At 39.7% G+C, this 20,600-nt stretch overlaps 1 protein-coding gene across 1 annotated transcript in view; it reads left to right on the top strand.

Annotated features, from left to right (window-relative positions):
- LOC149016872 (Insulinase (Peptidase family M16) family protein) overlaps positions 1-20,600 on the top strand; it is a 92,931-nt gene that overhangs the window by 65,159 nt on the left and 7,172 nt on the right. Inside the window, exons 19-21 of the mRNA XM_089151122.1 lie at positions 2,107-2,248; positions 11,498-11,618; positions 11,700-11,780. Coding sequence (XP_089007248.1) covers positions 2,107-2,248; positions 11,498-11,618; positions 11,700-11,780 — 344 coding nt within the window. The remainder of the gene's footprint in view (positions 1-2,106; positions 2,249-11,497; positions 11,619-11,699; positions 11,781-20,600) is intronic.

Below are 20,600 nucleotides of genomic sequence, written 5' to 3'. Positions count from 1 at the left end.
TGAAGTTGAAAACCTAGTAGTAATGGGCTTCACTAAATCTGCTCCTCCTGTTTGTACCCTCATAGCTTCAAGAACACAAGCATGCCTATAAATGAAGCTTGTAACTTTTCATGCCTTTACTATGATTGTTGGTTATTTTTTCTATTCTATAAATAGAAGGGAGATTATCCTTACCTGGATTCGCTTTTCCCAATGTAGAAAGATCTGCAACGGAAGTAAATTTGGAATCCACATTCTCATTCCTCCACGAAAAAGTTACTGATTAATTTCCACAATCACGTGGAAAGGGAATGGACTCAACAACCCAAATGCCATTGTGGATGAATGGTAGAAGTTTGAGATCCAAAAACGAGGAGACGAAGAACTTTAGAAAGCCTTTCTGTGTTCTGCGTTTCTTGGAGAGAGAAAGAGCGAGAGCTGTTTTTAGAAACTCATGAATGCCGTTATGCAATTTTTGTTACAAGTGATGCAGTTGTTACCAAAATATAACCCTATATTTTTAACTGCCCATAAGTGGAAACTTTGGGCATATTATTATTAATAAATGCCAACAATGGTGAACTTTTATGATTTTCTATTCCCTTTCTGCTCCATCATAAGATCGATGCAATGATATGCAGTTCAGAACAATTTATTTCTTTTCTCCATCTACAATCCACAAGCAGCAGCATTATCTGTTACCAGTTGAATTACATTCTCCTCTCCATGATGGAAATCATTGGCCCCTTCAATCTTATGTTCAGTAAGACAGAGGAAGAGGACATGACCTCAGTCATGGTTTTCTTGGTTTCATTGTTATTTTCAGCCATTCAAGGATACAAGTTGCCGTCCACAAATTTTTTGTTAGAAAAATAGTCAAACACCAACGAGAAACCAAACAGAAACACTCAAATGGGATCTTCCCTTGCAATCGTCACCTAGTAGTAGTCCACATAATCTCAATGGAAACAAGATAAGAGGTAAATTAGTTGTGCAGTCAAAAGAAAATCTATCCAGAAAAACTGCAGAATCAGTGTCCAATCTACAGTAGATTATTGCAGTGGCAGACCCAGAAAAAATCAAACTATAAAATCTCAAGAGCATAACTTTAAATATGCAAGCAGAACAAATTTGCAGGCTTGGAGCAGAACACCACGACTTGGGGTCTAATACAGACTACAGAGTAGTTGACTAGCAGAACGGAGTTCTTAACAGAGAGCAGTCATTGCAAGAATCTCCCTATTTTTTTTTTCAAAATAGAAAAAGAAAAAAATTTATAGGAATCTTCTAGTCTCAGATCTAGAAGTCATGGTTACAGTCATCAAGCAAAAAGAGAACTTTAGGAACTTCTTACTCCATAAAAAATATCCAGAAACAAAAAAAACTAGTGTAAGGTGCTGTCCCTCCTTCTAGAAAGTCTTCGCAAACCAGCTGCAACGTTCCTCCAAGTGTCGCAGGAATTTTCAGAACCAATAGAAATCTGGAAGTATGAAGTTTAGCGTGTTGGCTCTGGTAACATGTAAACCATAGAAAAAATGGGAAGAGAAGATTCAAGAGGAAGGAGAATTGCAGAATCTGAGGTCTTACATTAATTGTAAGCCTTCTAAAACCAGTCCATTGATTTATAGAGGGTTACACCATGCAGTCCTAAAAGGTTTCTAAAACAAAACAGAATCATATCTTATCTTAGAAAGGAAACCTGGCCTCTTTACTTAGTGCCTGGCGCTAACCCAAGATCCTTTAAGTACCCCTCCCTTCTGACAACAATGATTAACTAACCGCAAAACATAATCTGTTACACTTTAATTCAGTCCACGGTCAGATTTGGGGGGAAAAAATTCTTAAACTTATATGGTATTTTTACAGTTGTACCATCAAGACTACTTAAGTTTCCATCCTTTTTTTTCTAAACTAATTTTGAATTTTTACAAATAATATGTATGACATACATTTTTGTGGAGATTAGTTATGCATAAAACTTACTTTGGGAAATATATTTGTTAACTATAAAGGAAATATAGATGAAATGTGAAAAAACATATTTTGTTAACCTCCTATTCTCTGAATCTCCTTTTCCTTCAGTCTTTCATGTCTTCCTTTTGAGGATTTTGGTTATTTGTTCTGCAGGGGAACAATCTAATTTTGAGGAAGCACAAGAAGCATCCATGGGGAGGAATGGTGTTAAAACTGATCTCCAGTGCAAACTTCAGGGTCATCCATTGTTCTTTGGCATTACACTTGGCCTCTTAGCTGAGATCATAAATTCACGGTAACTTCTCGTCCGGCAGTTATATTCTTATCAATTGCTTTTGACAATGGTACATTAAATATCCAAATTCCCAATGTGAAATCTCATCTTATTTGTGGTTGAGATGTTACATGGACTTTTTGCATCAAGTTGGGATATTTCTATGCATTCTGTCCTTTGTTTTGGGTTGGTTCAGATGGCTTTATGCATGTTTCCTTTTGAACTGTATACCCATGCTCACTTCATTTCTCAGCTCTCTTTTTACCCAAAAGCCAGAGCTTTTTATTGGCTAATCGATAAACAAATATACTCTAGTTTGGACTGATAGCGAGTTAAATTCAGAAGATGTTGATCATGCTGTACTGAGAATATTAAATCGGGTGCCTTCTCATTGAGTGGACAGGCTTATTTATATTTTATGCATAACAAGATGAAGTTCTAAACTAATATGAACTCCTAATTGAACTCTTACTCAAAATAGAAGCAAATTGTCTTAGACTATGATACTTAAATTGAAACAAAAATGGATATAAAGACTATTCTGCCCTTGTAACTTAAGTTGGGCGGTATTTACATAATTAGACCAATTAAAATTTAAACTAACATACATAATTAGACCAATGAAAATTTAAACTAGGTTGATTTCTTAGGAAACTAGGCCAATTCGGTGCTGGATCTGCATCAACTCTTCCCATCTTGAAAGAATCTCTCCTCAACCTTGGTAGTGATTTAGGTGATGTAACATCTGCATAGCAGCTTTGTCCATTCCTAGGGAAAACTCTGGCATTATAAAAATACCAGGAATGATGTCTTAAATTGTGGAAGCTCTCTCTCCAAAGAACCATGGTGGCAGGACAAACTCTATATGCTCTTGTCCAAGGAAAAAGATGTTGGTTGAAACTTGGCTTTCGACCCCCAAGAAAAGGTTTCGACCAAAATTTCGGCCGTAACTTATGACTTTTCCCAAAAGTTTCAAACCTCAGTAACTTACGGTTTCCCATATTCATAATATGGTCCATAGTGATAATATATTGAAATTTAAATTGATTAGTAGTCTTAACAACTCATCAGCATATGTAGTGGATGTTGTAGCTGCTTCTCCCATTTGTTTTGGACGATGTCAAGGATTTTGTTGTTGCCTTGTGGGTAGACCTGGCAACTTGCTGCTTATCTATCTACTGCAACCTATATGTGTGGTAGAGTAGGTTTTCTTTATGTACTAAAAAAAAAAGAGAGTAGGTTTTCTCTGCTGATCTACCATCCTCAACATATGCACCACAAGCTCAAGCATCTTCACTACTATCTTCACATTATTCCAGAAGGTCTCGTGAGTATGGTCAATTGTGCTCTCCTGCCTCCTACAAATGAAGAACCACCTCCCTGATAAATCACTAGTCTGATGCAAACATGCTTTTAAGGCTAGTCTTCCTACTCTTAAAGCTGCAGCAAATCTGGTTATGCCTGGCATCACTTAGTCGTGGTCCCTCATTATCTTTAGTGCATAGTTGTGGTTGTCTACATAAAGTTATAAAATGTCCAAATTCGTAATGATTGACTGAACCATTAAATCATCAACATAAAGTTATAAAGTGTATATGGAAATATGTATTTAAAAATTAAAATTGGTAGTAGAAGTAAAAGCATGTTTTGATACCTAGGGTTCTCTATCATCTTTGACCCAACTTTTTTTGTAGTTGGAGCCATTATCAGTTACAGTTTGTACCACATTCTCCACTCTAACCTCTTTCACCACTTGCGTGAACATGGATGTATTTTGCATCCTTCTCATTGGATGCATCTATTGACTTGAAGAAAATTGTCCTCCCATCACAATTCAACATGAAATTGATGATGGATTGTTTAGTGGGACCAGTCCAGCCATTAGCCATCAACCATCACTGTCACTTTATATTGAGCCCAAATAAGCTTTAATCCATCAATGTACTCACATAAGTCTTGCTTATGTTTACGCAAATTCAAGTTATATATCTCATGTGGGGTGGGCCCCTGTATACCACTCCCAACCGTGACTATCTCCTCAATCATATCCCTGTAGTAGGGCCGCTGTTGGGTTGTATGTGCTGGAATACTATGGTGCATAGTCCATTTGGAGTAAACCTTTCACACTTTCTCCTTCACCCTCCCCCATAAGCATGCTTTTGCTCTGGCCTCCTAATAAGGTCGGACTATTAAGAAGAATCTCAAGATCTGGATCTGTTGCATGTGCTAATAAAGCTCGGCCCCATGTTGGGGCTCGTGGGATAGGAATCTCCTCCCTCACACTGTGACTCCTCCTCATAGGGACTTCGGAGCTGTATGTGCCTCCTATACCTAACGGCTCTCTAGAGGACCCACATCCCATGGCCCTCTACTGCCTCCTCATCTCATCAATCCTCGTCTGCTCCTTACTCATCATCATCACCCTCCTCATCTATGTGAAATCTGAGTTAAGCTCACATCCATACTCTCCTAGCTCCTCTAGATCAAAATCCCGTTCGCGTAGCTCTGTAAGCTCATCTAGGCATGCATCCTCGAACTCCTCCCTTTGTATTCTCTTCTCTTTCCTCTTTTGCTTTCCCCTTGCCAAGTATAAGGCCATTGCCTTCTTAATCTCTGAGGTTACCTTTTGGCATCCTATTACATCCCTACTTCCCCTAGCTACATGCACCTTCAATCTAGTGGCCTCACCTCCTCCTATTTATTTTTTGCAATGATTGCACTCATTCTTCTTCTTATCGGCTGTTATTTGCCTCCCTTGTTGCCAAACTATTTTTCACATCTTTTAAAGAGAGTGCTTGATGCAAGAGATACACGTTAAGTATCTTAAAAAGCATTACAATAGGCTCAAAAAATTACATACATATATTAATAATCTCCTATTTTTAAATGTGAAAATTGCACTGGCACCCCAAAATGGAGGCCTTAAAGCACTGACACCCCACTTTATGTTTAAATTGCACAGAGACCCCAAAATTAGATTTTCATTGGATATATTTGTCCAATTTGTCACTGAAAACCTTTCAGACACTGTTTATTATAAGCATCATGGTACAAAATTTGGTCGAAATGTTTGAAATTTTGACCGAAATTTCGTGTTTTGGAAAATGCGAAACGAAACTCATGAGGACCGAATTCTCCTTGTTTCCTTGTGTACTCTTTTTGTCCCCTAATGCATAATAGCCTGTAGAACATGGTAAAAAATTCTAGGGAAACTTAAGTTTCGACCAAGTGAAAATGGGAAACCTAGGTTGGAAAATGGGAATTTTCGAGGAAACTTAGGACTTTTTCATGCAAGTTTCGACAGGTTTTGAGGAGTATTTTAGGGTGGAACTTTGCATTTAAGCTAATTAGAGTATAAATAACACATTAACTGTATTTTGCTAAAACATTCAATGTAGATATGTCATTCAATGTACGTAACATCAACGTAGAGTTGTCCGAAAAGTACACTATAAACTTAACTACTTAAGCACATAACATTAAATATATAATTTCTAACTTTAAAATAGCTAACAATAGGAGGAAAGTACAACTTAGTGCCAAGAGTAGTGCCAAGAGAGGATCCATCCTGTGAGCTGAGTAGGATTTTTATTTGCGGCAGCAGTTGCCTGCTGCCGCCAACGGTGGAGATTATGCCACGTCAACACGTGTGAATCCAACGATTGTAAAATAAAGGGACATGGGTATGTGTGTAAATACAAAATTTGTTTCTACATTTGAAGGTTTGAAGATTCTCAAATTTACAAAATTACATCCCTACCTTTAACGATGAATCCCAAATTCTTCCTTCGAGTTCTCGAGTGTCGAATCGCAGTGACTGAGAAAAAGAAGGAAAGCAAAAGAAATCACTCGCGACCTGCTTGAGTTTCTACAAAACTCTAAGCAGATCTGTAATGTTTGTGTTAACGGTGTAGGCATTCATTTAACTTCACGTTGTCTTCTATGTTGAGCGGGTGGCAACTCGGACGCGAATCTCTCGCTCTCCCTTCGGATGATCCCTTCTTCAAAGGAAGGCTTGTGCCTTTGGAGCCATCGTCGCTTGATTTCAACCCTTCTGAGCCGAACTCGAAGTCTCAGTTCCCTATCTCCTTGTTGAAAACTACCACAAAGTTAAGGGTGTTCAGGCTGGGGCTCTGGGGCTCAAGAAGTTCAAATCGACAACTTCTGAGAAATCGGAATCAAATGCTGAAGCTGCGATTGCTGCAAAAGAGGATGAACAACCCAAGACCCAACACCATCGGAAAGGAAAATTTCTCATGGTGAAGTTGAAGGTCGAAGAGGTTCCTATCGCTTCCCTGTTTACCATAGATAACAGTTCTACAAACTCCGGAGAAAAGCTTTAGCAGCAGAACACCGATGAGGCGGCTACGGATGACAAGAGGTTTTCGAAGGATGTGGTGCAGAAGTTTGTGAAGATGATCAAGCCTCTCTATGTGAAGGTTTCTTGGTTTTTAATTGCAGAACAAGGATAAAGAGAAACCCAGAAACCAATAATCTAAAGCAAATCAAAAAGGAAATAAAGATAAATTCCTTGTTTGTATCTTTGTTTCCTTGAGCAAAAAGGAGGTTCTTTTTCAGGAGATTTTAGGATTTGAATAGAATTTCGGATTTCTAGCATACAGGTTGCTTGGTTTCCAAGATGATTCAATGTCATCCATTGGACAAATCTGAAGATCTAAACTAAACTTCATATAAAATTCCAGATTTATATGATACAGGTTACATGATGTCTAAGATGATTCACTGATTCATTTCATCGAACAGTTATCGTCTGAAGATCTAATCTAACAAGATAGTTTGTGCTACTGTAGATTACATCTTTTACTATCTCAGACGAGTAAAATTGATCATCTACAGATAAGCTAAACATCACATTCACAGATCTAATTCTTGCTTCTCTTTCAACACTCGATAACTCGACTGATATCAGGTCATCGTCCGTTATCTTCAACTGCAAGCGTGAGCAACGCTTCCTTCTTCTGAAGAAATCCTATTCGAACTCATTGCTTTAACTTTAGAGAGATCGAAAGAATTTTTACACGGACTAATTGATTTATTGTGAGAGGAATCGCTCGAACAACGCGAAAGCATGGACATCTCTGAATCTCTGAAACCATCAACTACATTAAATTAAGGGAAAATTCATAAAATAAAAGACGATCTGCTTAGGGTTTTGTAGAAACTCATGCAGGTCGTGAGTGATTTCGTTTGCTTTCCTCTCTTTTTTTCCAGTCACCTGCGATTCAGACACTCGAGAACTCGAAGGAAGAGTTTGTGATTCATCGGTAAAGGTAAGGATGTATTTTGTAAATTTCAGAATTTTCAAACCTTCAGATGTGAATGTAAAATTTGTATTTACATACATACCCATGTCCTTTAATTTACAGTCGTTGGATTCACACTTGTTAACGTGGCCTAATCTCCACCGTCGGCGGCAGCAGGCAACTGCTGCCGCAAATAAAAATCCGAGCTGAGTAGTACTATGCCTATAACATCCTCTCCTCCAACAAACATAGACTTCCCATGACATTTTATGCCTATGGTTGTCAAGGTAATCGACAACTGTAATTTTTTGAATCTGGTTATCAACATGCTTAAGATAATCAGTTTGAGGGAATACACAAGTTTTCCAAGTTTCCACGAAATTTCCCATGTTTCCCACGAAAATTGGAATTGTTTTTTCTCATGAACTAGCTGGTCCAGCTGGGTAGAACCTGGTTTCGACATGTTTCGAGGTTTCGACAAGTTTTGATGAAATTTGGACAATTTCGATTGAAACTAAGGACTTTTTTTCGGTCCTCATGAGTTTTGTTTCGACTTTTCAAAAATACCAAAATTTCGCCTGTTTCGAGCGAAATTTGTACCATGGTGTAGAAAGCATCACTCAAGGTAGGTACAGTCTTAGATGTCAAATTTTTTCTTTTACTTGTCAAAAATTATGGATCCAGACCAGCCAGGAATTTTGAAACTTTGATTTCAGCCTGTTGTATCTGTTAAGTTTCCAGATTGGCAGTAAGGGGCTGATGTTGCTGCAGTTCTTCAACTAATCCTTTAAATCTACTATAGTATTCCATTAACGAGCAACCATTCTGGGAGTTATTGAACATCTGATCATACAGATCATACACTTGTAAAATATTTTTCCCTTTACCAATGGAATCGTGCAAGTGCTTCCCATATATGCTTAGATGTGTCATAAAACATGATGTTATTTGCAATAAGGAAATCAATGCTATTCCAAATCCATACCTTTACTACAACATCTTCACGAGTCCACGTTTCATTTGCAGAAACAATGGGTGCATCCTTCAAATCAACCTGAGGACAATCTTCCTTTGAGTACTTCGATTTTCCTTGGGCATGAATAAACATGTACATCGTCTTTGCCCAAAGAAATTAATTTTTTAGCTCCTTTCAACTTGATACTTGTAATTTGGAAGGGCATATCTTCCTTAGACAAAATTTTTGAAGGATCAGCCATTACGGAAGCTTAGAATAACTAACTAAATGTCAACAATGACATCATAGCCGCAGCAGCCTTACAATAATTCAATTCCAGATCGACAGCTATAGGTACACATAATAATTGGTAAACCGAAAAAAGGAATAAAAAAAACTCAGTTGGCTTTCCGGGAAAACAATATGTGGATACTAATTACGGACAATACGAATGTAAGGAAACTGAAGTGACCACAGCTTCAGTAGGAAGGCTCTGATGCCATACAAACAAACCAGAATCTCCTACTGAAGTGCAGCCATAGGTTAGAAAAGAAAATAGAGCACTAGAAAAGAAGAAAGGACTAAGGAGAAGAGAATGAGGAGAAAAAGAAGGGTGCAGAGACGATTCTATAGTAGAATCATCCCTTCCTCTAATGCCTTTATTTATAGTTCAAAAGTACAGCTCTAATCCAACTTTCTAACTCTAATACATTCCAAAAAAAGACACCAACATTCTAAGATTCTAAAACTGATCTAAAAAAGGAAATACAACATATCAGAAAACTACTTTCTAATTCTGTAGCCGTACCAAAACTTTCTAATTCTGTAACAACTTTTCTCCAAGCTAGTACTTTCTATTTTGGAGACAACTTGCACTTGAAGGCTCCACAGTTTTTTTTTCTAGAACTTCAGAGTTCAGACCTCCACGACTTGTTCCCCAGGCTACTCCCTGGCTATCACAACAGAGAGGATACTCATCTGCACCTATAAGACTATAATGTGTGATTAATAATTTGAAAGAAATTACATTGTCCCTTGGCCGTAGGTCCTGACACAAGGTTAGAATTCTAGCTCTTCCAGAGTGGCATCTCACTAATGGCTCGGGTGTGATTAATAATTTGAAAGATATTACAGACTTCCCTTTGTAGCATAGAATGAGATCATGTGAGATTCCACAAGATATCTTGCTCTCTTTTTTTTGATTGAACGATATCTTGCTCATTTTGCTTAGCATGACGACATGCCAGGCGACTCCAAATAATATAAGATATCAAGTTGAGATCTCTGATATGTCACCAAACTCAAACTAACCCCATATACCAAATGTTCTAAGCTGTGTGGCGACTCATTCTCCCTTACACAGGATTTTATTCTAGGCTCTTCAAAATTTGTTGCAAGCTCAAATATTCCATTTTCATCAGATTTGTCTTCATCTTTTGTGTATCATGTCTAAAATAGCCATTTTAGGGTTTTATTTCAGCTAGCTTTTTCCAACTAAAGGTTCGAAATAAAGGTCTAGTTTGCAGTTCTCTTTTCTTTCAAATATAAGTTCACTAGTGTGTTCAAAAGGCCTAGAATAGACTAGACAGTAAGTTTCTGCCCCAAATCACATCTCAGCCCCCGAGATGGAGGCTTCAGCTAAAAATGTGTGGTGGGGAAACCCGCATCACACCAGGGTCTCAGCCTTACTTGCTATTCTAAAAGGGCATGACTGCCCTCGAATTTGAATTTTTGAACCGATGCTAGGGATGCAAGTAGTTATGAAACTTGTTTCTAACTCCCATCCTACACAAGTTGACACATAATTTATGTAGCCTTACAACTGCTTTGCAAAAGGCTTTTTCCTGGCTTAAATCTATAACTGCTTTGAGTCGACACAATGACTTAAAATCACTAAGTTTCTCATTTTGGTCCATGTATACCTAACCTCCCTTAAATTATGGAGTCTGAGGAAGAGGCATGGTATGAGATCTCGCGAGATATCTCGCCTTGTTGCTTTAGCGACACTAGATGGGAGGCAAGACTGAAGAGATTCCATATCTCGCCATCTCGCCCTTATATCTTTCAAGATGGCATGATCTCCCTTTTTTGGGTCTAACCAAATGGTTCAGGGAGTTGTAGGGGCTCCATTCTCAAACAAGAGAGGCATATCTCGCCTCTTTCGCGTTGCTATCTTGCTAGAAAGTTGAGTTTTGGCCGAATTTTTTTGGGGAGGCAGCTGAATTTCAACTTCCAAGCACCTTTAGCACATCGACAGCTTCAAATTAGCAATATTCAACCTCATTTCAGCTTCACCTTCAACGAAGTTAAGATTCTTGCCTGGAGTTTTGGACCTCGTGGTCGTGGTGCTGCTAGAGCTGGTGGTGGAGCTGATACTGGAGAGCCTAGATTTGGTGGTGGAGCTGAGGTTCTTGATTGAAATTTTGTGATTTGAGCTCATTCCATGATTGTCTTTTACTCTTGTGAACTTATGACTTATGGATTTTGATTTACTAACACTTCTAATGGTTGTAAAATTTTGAAAACATTTAAGTTCTTTGATGTATTTGATAGTTGATACACTAGCTTTTCATTTATATGCCTTAAATGTACTACATTACATGTTGTCTAGCCTTGCCTTCCCCAATCTTGTACCATTTTGGTTTCACACATGTCGACTTAGAAGACATATGTAGGATTATTTTCTCATGAATCCAAGGCCACCAATGTGTTAAAAAGGCCTTAAATAGGCTAAATATCAAGTTTTAGCCCAGCCAGGACCTTGAAACCCACCAAGATGGCCACCGAGTTGACGCAAAAAAAAAAACTCACATCTCGACTGAGATCTTGCTATCTCAGGAGCAAGATCTTCGACCATTAGAAGAGGCATCATTATGTGAAGCTTGAAACATCCTCCATCAGCAGTGTGATAAACCGTAAACAATTGTTCTATTGATGAGGATTAGCCTTGATCAGTTTTTCTGCAACATCTTGTTTTCATAATGTCAATGCAGAGGTTGCTTTTATGTTTTGATTGAATATGTGAAATTTCTCCTTGTTTTTTTCGCACAGGCTTTTTACTACAGTCAGGGATTCTCTTGGACTGACATATGACGTATCCTTTGAGTTGAATCTTTTTGATCGGCTGAAGCTTGGGTGGTATGTGATCTCAGTGACGTCAACTCCTGGCAAGGTCTGTTTTCATTCATTTTAGTTTTTGCATGTTATTCCTGTTCCATGAGTATCTCATCTCACCAATGTTCCTTTTTTTCAGGTGCATAAAGCTGTAGATGCTTGCAAGAATGTACTTAGGGGTTTGCACGACAACAAGATAGCTGAAAGAGAGCTGGATAGGGTTAGCCGTTTCTATCCTCCCATTTTATTTTTGTTATGGAACCCAGGTTTTGCTAATTTCTATTAAGAGCTTAGTTCAAGCAAAAGAAGAAGAAAATATATTTTTTTTACTTGTGGTGACTGTTTCACCAAGACTAGATCTTAGGTTCTTTTCTACACAGTTGCCAATGGGAATCTCAGCACTACAGAAGTTACTCTCTCAATTGGAAGTTCTTAGCCTGACATGTTTTGCCCTTTTTTTTACTTTCTTTTTCTTTTTTGTTATTTTGTAGGCTCTTACCCTCACTATTTCTTACCAAATAGAATCCATCTGATGTATGCCGTCCAGGCTTATCTTACAATAAAGTTTTTTGTTGGTGTTATCCTGGTTGTCCACCATTATGCTCCTGATATCTGGGGTTAAGGTTTAGGTGGTAACTTCCCTAGAATGTGGTTGCCTATGAGTTTCCAGCAAAGGTTAGAGGGATTTCTAGGGTTTCCTCGACAATCCAAGTGCCGAATATGAAATTCAGATCTGAATTTTTTGGAAGAATGAAGTTCAAATTTGAATTATGAATTCAAACACAGAATTAGGGTTTACGAGGTCTTGGCCAGTGTGGTTTTTGGATTGTCTATGCTGGTTCTGTGATTCAGAATTAGGGATCAGATTTTTAGAAGGATTGAACGGGTATGTGAGGTCTGGTTTAGGGAGTTTCTAAAATTTTGCAGATTTCCAAGGTTGAAGACTTGCAGAAATTTCAGATTAGTGCAAAATAGGTTGAATGGAGCAGTTGACTTGGGGATTGTGTTCTACAGGCTTATGAGATTCTAATTCATGCTGAATGGTTCAAAACTGAGCAGGGGAAGGGGGAATCCTATTTAAATTAGGATCTAAAGTCGTGGGAAGAAGAAGGAGAAGAGGAGGGTTTCGGATCCTAGGGGAAGGGGCTGAAACTGCAGGGGATTGATGGGGAAGGGCCAAAGGGTAATTACGATGGTGTTATGGGTGATTTCCAGGTCAAACTAGAGAGTGTAGGTGTAACACCTGCACCCCTAGATTCCTGTTTAACTTGAACCAACTTGAACTGGTGAACTTTGGGTCGACTCCACCGGAACGATAGAAAAGGCATTCCAAAGAATGACTCTGCCGAGGACTGATGGTGGAGAACTCGGAAGGTAAACTTGGACTGTTATTGTGGTCGAAAAGATAATTCGACAACCAAGCTCCGAGAAGTGGAGTGGTCATCAAGTGATTGACTTTGGACGCTGTATTCCGAGGAGTATAAAGCTGTGTGGAATGACTAAGCCACGTGGTAATTAAGTGGGACCATACATTGTGGGACCAAGGATTGATGAATACTATATATAGAAGCTATGTGTCATAGGAAGCGACTTACAGGTGGATTTCAATAATATGTAGGCTTGAGGTGGCCCAATGAAGAGATATCTCGCCTCCCTTCTCACCATTATACTCCATGTGGAAGGCAGGTGTAAGGTGAAGAGATTGGACGGTGGTTAGTAATGAGGTTATACATAATATAATATAAGATAGAACTGGATTGTAATCATTTCGTGACGTATAATATTAGTGAAAAATTAATAAGCCAAGGCTTAAGGCTGGAACTATAAATAGCCATACTATGAAAGGCGACACGTTGATTACAAAGAGGAGGAGTAGATCGTTGCTATCATGACCCCAGTTCTTAAGGCTTGGTGGGGCCCATATTACGGACATCCAACTAGGGCACATGACAGTTCCTCTCAGTATCTACGCATTAAAAGCCACTAAAAACCATGCTAAACTAAACATCTCCAAGGACGAAGACAGATAACCTGTTTGACAATTTGACTCATACATATGTATATGGTCCAAAGTCTTGTTTTACTGACATTGAGTTTCACCCAGTACCTGGTTAAATACATGCAACCTTAAAAGAAATATATACATTCCCACAGTTCAGTCTAACAATCATCAACTGCACAAGAAATTCCCATCATTTACGTTAAACTGTACTCTTGGATGCCAGTACCTTTGCCCTTGTCATATATCTGGGGATTTGACAACATTTACAATAATGAGCTTTGCAGGCCTAGTAAGCAATATAGTCAACTATGTAGCGATATAGTCAGCTATGTAAGCGAACCAGGTAAATCATCATGCATGCATTATCACATCAAAGTCTTATGACATTATGCATTTCAGTTTTTTTTTCATTTTCATTTTCCTTTTCTTTATTAATCCAGACCTAAGCACTACCTATAGAGAGGACACCCTCAATCTAAACCACACAAGTGGCATTAGTCTCAGTCTCACTCTTAGAGGTTCTCATTAAGAGATTCCTTTTTAAGTCTTTTAGCCTAAAGCCAGGTGTTCTCCATAGGAGGCCATCACCGGTCTAGTCTATTTTTTCACTTATCAGTCTCGATTCATGCCTTCCCATTCAGGTACACTAGGTACCAAGACTTACAGAAGTCATTAACATTTTATTTTTTCTTTATTCTTATTATTTCCCTTCTTTTCCTTTCTCTTTTTATATTCAATTTCAGCCTCGCATTACTATACTTTGTCTATTTCAGCTTATGTCTTTCATTTCAATTATCACTTAGCCTTATTTGAAATGGCTTGACACAATTCATATAATATCCATACAATCCCAAGGACTTCTGGACATTCACCTCATTGATTCTGGCATTTTCCTTTTCAATTTCGCCTCTCCAGACTGCTGATCCCGGCTCTTGAGGGCTCTCCATGGTTTATGGGAAAATCACCTGTCTTCCTCAAACCTTAAACCCCCTCGCTCCCCCTCCACAAGGTCGACTTCAGCTCTCTTCCCGTGTGGGTTAATCTACATGGCCTTCCGCTCGAGTTTTGGAATTCTGATTGCCTGAGTCGAATAGGCTCTGCTCTTGGAAAACCCCTTCGAATAGATCCTAAGATGCTTAAGATGACCTGTCTCTCTAATGCAAGAATCTGAGTTGACTTCGCTGCCTCTAAGGATCTCCCCTCTTCTATCACCATCGCCGACGATAATGGCCTCAAATACAATCAAGTGCTAGTTTACAAATGGGTTCCATCTCATTGTGATCTATGCTCATCTTTCGGCCAGGATTCAAACTTCAAAGAACTGCTCGTTTGCCTCTCTTCAATCGACAACTTCATCTCGTGCTGCTGCTTCTCACCCACTGTAAAATCTCACTACTAAAGATCTCTTAAAAATGAAAACGATAGATGTTCTTGAGAAAATCACAACCTCAACGACGCCTACTGCTGTTGCTCCTACTGGTTTGCTCCCGTCGAAGATGCCTGGAAAAGATTTTCAGGCTAGTTTCACTTACTGGCACAGAAGAAGAAGGATTATTGTACCTGCTGCTGTACTCCCTGCTCCTCTGTTGGTCAATCCTCCTAACCCTCCTGATGATGACCACTCAACGAAGCTGTTGAGCTCTGACTATGGCTGCTCTGCTGACGAAGATGCTGAATTTTTTGAGTTCTCTACTCCTGGCACCCTCGTTGCTGGTTATGGCATTTTCGACAGGTCTAAACAGGTACTTGGTTCTCGCCCTGCTGAATTGATGCAATTACCTTGCCCAAATAGCGACTGTATGAGCTCTAAACCTCAACCCTCGCCGCTACCTACCCTTGTCGTTACCTTTGGTTCCCCGGCAAATCCCCTCTAATCCACACGCAAAACCCTCTCCACCTTTATTATCCACTCCCACTACCAACCAGCTGGGACCCACCGCCAACTTACCTCAACGACGTCGCCTTCCCATCTCCTTTGGTAAAGGAGCCCCCATTTCCTTTGCTGGATCCAAGCCCATCTCGAGAACTTCCTCTCGTCCTCTTGGATCTTCTGGCCTTTTTAGCTCTGGGCCCAACCGTGACAGCCCATTTTGTCCCCAAGCCACTTCTCCACGCAGAACTATTCCCTTAATGTCCTCAGGCCCACCAAATAACAACTGTAGAAGTCCATCTCGCCTCATGTCCCTTTCGGACCCCCACCCTGTTAACCCTTCTCCTACTACCCAACCCTCTACCCCTTCCCATTGTGAGTCCCCCTTGTGTGAGACTTTCCCTCCTCCCGACCTTGCTACCATTGACCCCAACTCCGGTTGCTAGTGTGTTCCCTCCTTCCATTTATTATGTCTGAATTTATTATTTGAAATGTTAGAGGTTTGAATTCTATTGCTAAGCAAGGGGATGTTAAGAGTTTCCTAAAGATTTTAAGGTCCCATGTTGTGCCCTCCTTGAGACCCATGTCCAAACTGAAAATTCCCTTCAAATTGCCCGAAATATTGCTCCCTCTTGGTCCTTTCTCTCTAATTCTCCCCACTGCCCCAATGGCCGTATTTGGGTTCTATGGGACCTATCTTTCTCTAATGTCTCTCTTCTTGACTCATCTCCTCAATTCATGCGTCTCTCTATTTCTCCTTTCAAGTCCGCCACTAATTTCTTCATTACTATTGTATGTGGTTTTAATCAGGCTTCTGAGCGTATTCCCTTGTGGGACTCTCTTCGTTCTATCTCCTCTTCATGTGAGAGTTTTCCCTAGGGAGTTGGGGGTGATTTTAATATTGTCCGCTATTCTCACGAGCGGGTTGGGGGTCATGCTCCAAACCCTTCTGTTGTTGATGAGTTCAATTCCTGTATTGAAGACTCTAGTATCACTGATCTCCGATGGTCGGGCCATCCCCTTACTTGGCACAACCGTCGTATTGGTGAGGCTAGAATTGTTTCGAAGCTTGACTGTTTCCTGGTTAACCACTCTTGGCTCTTCTCCTATCCTTCTTCCAATGCCTTGTTCTCTCCTGCTAGTCTGTCTGATCACTCTCCTTGTCTCATCAATCTCTTCCCCTCCACTTCTTTTGGCCCAAAGCCTTTCAAGTTTTTCGATATGTGGACTTCTAGCCCCTCTTTCCTTTCCATTGTCAAAGATGCTTGGGAGAAGCATGTCCACTGCCACTCTCTCCCCCTCATTGCTTTAGCTCGTCGGCTAAGGAATACTAAGGATGCTCTCCATCATTGGAACTCTACCACCTTTGGAAATATATCCTTTAGGGTCTCCGACTGTCGTTCCAATCTCTTAAAAATCCAAACTTTTCTCCAAAATGATCCTCTCAACCCGTCGTTGAGTGAGAGTGAGAAAGACCATTCCCTTGAGCTCTCCTCTCTCATCTCTCTTGAGGAAATTTTTCTTCGGCAAAAATCCAGAATCAAATGGCTTTAGCTTGGGGACTCCAATACCGCTTTCTTCCATCGGTTGCTTAAAGCTCGTCATAACCATAATTCCATCCCTGCCCTTCTCTCCAGCAATGGATCTTGGATCTGTGACCCCCCTAGCATTAAAGCTGAATTGTCTCCTTCTTCACCAATCTCTTCTCCCCCTCTTCCCTCCCGTCCTTTCCGTCCTTCTCTTCCCCTTGATCTCCTCAATAAATTCATGGACCCACTACCACTCAATCACCTCCATTCTATCCCCTCCTCTGAGGAGATCCTCTTGGCTATTCATTCCTATAAACCCAACCGCGCTCCTGGTCCGGATGGTTTAGTATGGGTTTCTTCTCTAGTGCTTGGAATTTTATTGAGGATGATCTTGTTCACGTTATTCGTAGCTTCTTCCTCAACTCTTCCCAACTCTCTTCAATCAATCAAACATTCCTCTGTCTTATTCCTAAGAATGTTGTTGCCTCCTCTCTCACTGATTTCCATCCTATCTCTCTGTGTAATCTCCTCTAGAAATTCATCACCAAATCCTGGCGAACACTCTCAAGAAGGTCATGCCTAATCTGGTCAATGCCAATCAAACTGCTTTCATCGTTGGGAGGAGTATTGTTGATAATATCCTCCTTTGTGCAGAGGTTGTCCAGGGTTTTGAGAGATCTTCTCACTCTCCTGCGGCCCTCCTCAAGGTTGACCTCCATTAAGCTTTTGATTCCATCCGCTGGGATTTTATTAGTGATGTTCTTTCTGCCATGAGATTCCCTCCTTCCTTTATCCACTGGATCGAAGTCTGCATCTCCACCCCTTTCTTCTCCATTATCACCAATGGATCCCCTGCTGGTTTTTTCCCCTCCCGTGTCGGTATCCGTCAAGGCTGCCCCCTCTCTCCTTAATTATTTTTCTTGGCTCTGGAAATTCTCTCCCATCTCCTTCAATCCAAAACTAACCAGCTCTTGATCTCCCCCATTCCCAAATGTAAATCCCTCAAGCTCACCCATCTCTCCTTTGTTGACGACCTCATGATCTTTTCCAAAGATGATCACTGTTCTATCTGTTGTAAATATGTTTAAAAATTTATTAATGTTATTTTATATAAATTTATGTTTTAATCGTGTCTTTTATCCATGGTTTTATTTAGTCCCACATCAGGTTGAGAGGATCTGATTATATGGTTTATATATAGTAAGGGCCCATGTATTATTAATTTGTGCGACACGAACCGAGCCGGAATCCTTTTGTGATCTTGCCATGATTATATATATATCTATATGATTGATTTTGGTCCGGTACTAATTAATCTAGTGCAAGGCCCCACAATAAGGCAACCACCACCCCGATGCGTTGACGATGCGTTGACAACTATGACAATGAAGAATTTGATGACCCCCATCAGTACAGACGACTGTAGGCAAGCTTATATATCTCACTGTCACTAGACTAGACACGTCCTTTGCTATGGGAGTTGTGAGCCTGCTTATGCATTCTCCCAAGAAGATCCATTGTAGCTGTATGTTGCATCTTGCGATACCTTAAGCGAGAACCAGGAAAGGGGCTTATATATCGTCCTCATCACCACATTAACATCATCGCTTTTTCTGATGCCAATTGGGTAGTAGCAGACGGGGATCAACGATCTACTACTGGCTCTTGTACATTTTTGGATGGAAAACTCGTCATTTGGTGAAGCAAAAAGTAGAATACTGTTGCACGGTCAAGTGCCGAAACTGAATATAGCGTCATAGCTCAAACTGCTGCTAAATGTTGTGGTAATCAAGCTGCAATCTACATTTCTAGTAATTTTGTTTCTGATCAGCACACTAAGCATATCAAAGTTGATTGCCACTTTGTCCAATATGTTGTACTTAAAAGGAAGACTGTTACTCCCTTTGTTCCTACTATTGAGCAATTGGATGATATCGTCACCAAGCCACTTTCTTGTAACTTGGGTCTAGGGTTAGGGTTTCTTAAGTAAATTCCCTAGACTTAGGGTTAGCACAGGATAATCCAGCAAGGGGGAATGACTGAACCGAAGGGTTTTGGGATAATTCTAAGGTGCAAACGATGGCAAAAGATGAGATTTTGGCCTGAAATTAGGTTGATCTAGGGTTTTGAAAAATTCTGCAGATCTCTATCGAAGAAGATGAATTGCAGAAATTTTCAAGAATTATATATGTTAGAATTTCAGCACCTATAATCAGCCCAAGGACTGAAAGAAAATTCCGAAAGAGGAGGAAGAATAGAAGAAGACTGAAGAAGGAAAGAAAGAAAGAAAAAAAAAGAAGAGAAGGGAAGAGAGAGCTTGCATGTGTATTTTGGCTCTTCCCTAGTACTAGGAAAGTTTCCTAAACTATGTCACAATAAAAAGAAAATTACATATTGCATAGAATCTCCCAAATCTACTAAAAAGGAAACTATACTAGGGAAATTACTTATCAACCAAACAATAAGAAAAATAGAAAGTAACCAAAATAGAAAGTAACTAAAATAGAAACAAAAGGAGAATAAAAAAAATATTCAGAAGGAAACTCCAGGCTACATCCCCAAAACTTGTGCACCAAGGCAGCATCTCCATAACTTTGCGCAAATCTCAACTCTCTCCCTCAGGCTGGAATATACACAAAGAATGCTCCAACTTGGACAAATAAGAATAAACTTGAAAGGCAGCACTGCTCTAGAAATAACAGAAATATATATATCAAAGTTCCTTCATCATGAACACAAGTAGCAATGGTAAACTGCCGATAAACACTGAGAGAACTTCACCCAAGAGATAATCATTATCATCTTAAAAGGAATTTTTAATTCTTCATGTCGAAAGAATCATCTGATAAATGAGAACAATAAGCGATCTATGAGTATTAACAGCATCAAAGGCACTACCCAAATAATTCCAATTGTAGGGAAAACTCCCCACACTAACAAATAAAAAATGTAGCTCCAATATGCACACAAAACCTCTTTTAAGAAGGCAAAGTAGTAGATAAAATGCAGTATTGGTTATTGTGGACCAAGTATGTAGGTAAAGGGCAGTACAAGTAATTGCGCAATTTGGGAAGGGGTTTTGATTGATCAAAAAGAAGATTCTACTTCAACCGCTATGCCCTTAGGCACGGCCATACATAACATAGAAATCACACTCGGAAAGGGTGGACAATTAGCTAGAGCAACGGGTGTTGTAGCGAAACTGATTGCAAAAGAGTGTAAATCGACCACATTAAAATTACCTTCTGGGGAGATCCGTTTGATATCCAAAAACTGCTCAGCAACATTCGGACAGGTGGTGTAGGTAAAACAATATGGGTTACTAAGGACCAAGTAGATAAGTAAAGGTAATATACATGACTACAAACTAAATCGGTAGGTAAAGGTAGTATTAGTTACTACAAACCAAGTAGGTAGGTAAAGTTAGTATAGGTTACTACAGACCAAGTAGTTTTTTTTTTTTGGATGAATAATAATTATATTAAAAGAACGGAAACAACGATACAAGGCCTTTAAGAGGAAGGCCGAAAAGAAGAGCTGAGACCCCAGGAGACAACAATGAATCTGTTCCTTGTGGTATCATCAATAGGGGGATGGGGGGTAGCTAATAGTCTAGAGGAAACATCAAAATAGATGGCT

The sequence above is a fragment of the Hakea prostrata genome, chromosome 4, assembly GCF_041222555.1.
Source record: "Hakea prostrata isolate BN-2017 chromosome 4, UWA_Hpros_2, whole genome shotgun sequence".
NCBI classification, from domain to species: domain Eukaryota; kingdom Viridiplantae; phylum Streptophyta; class Magnoliopsida; order Proteales; family Proteaceae; genus Hakea; species Hakea prostrata.
Note: the sequence above shows the minus strand (reverse complement) of the source record. Positions and strands in the feature narration are given on the sequence as shown.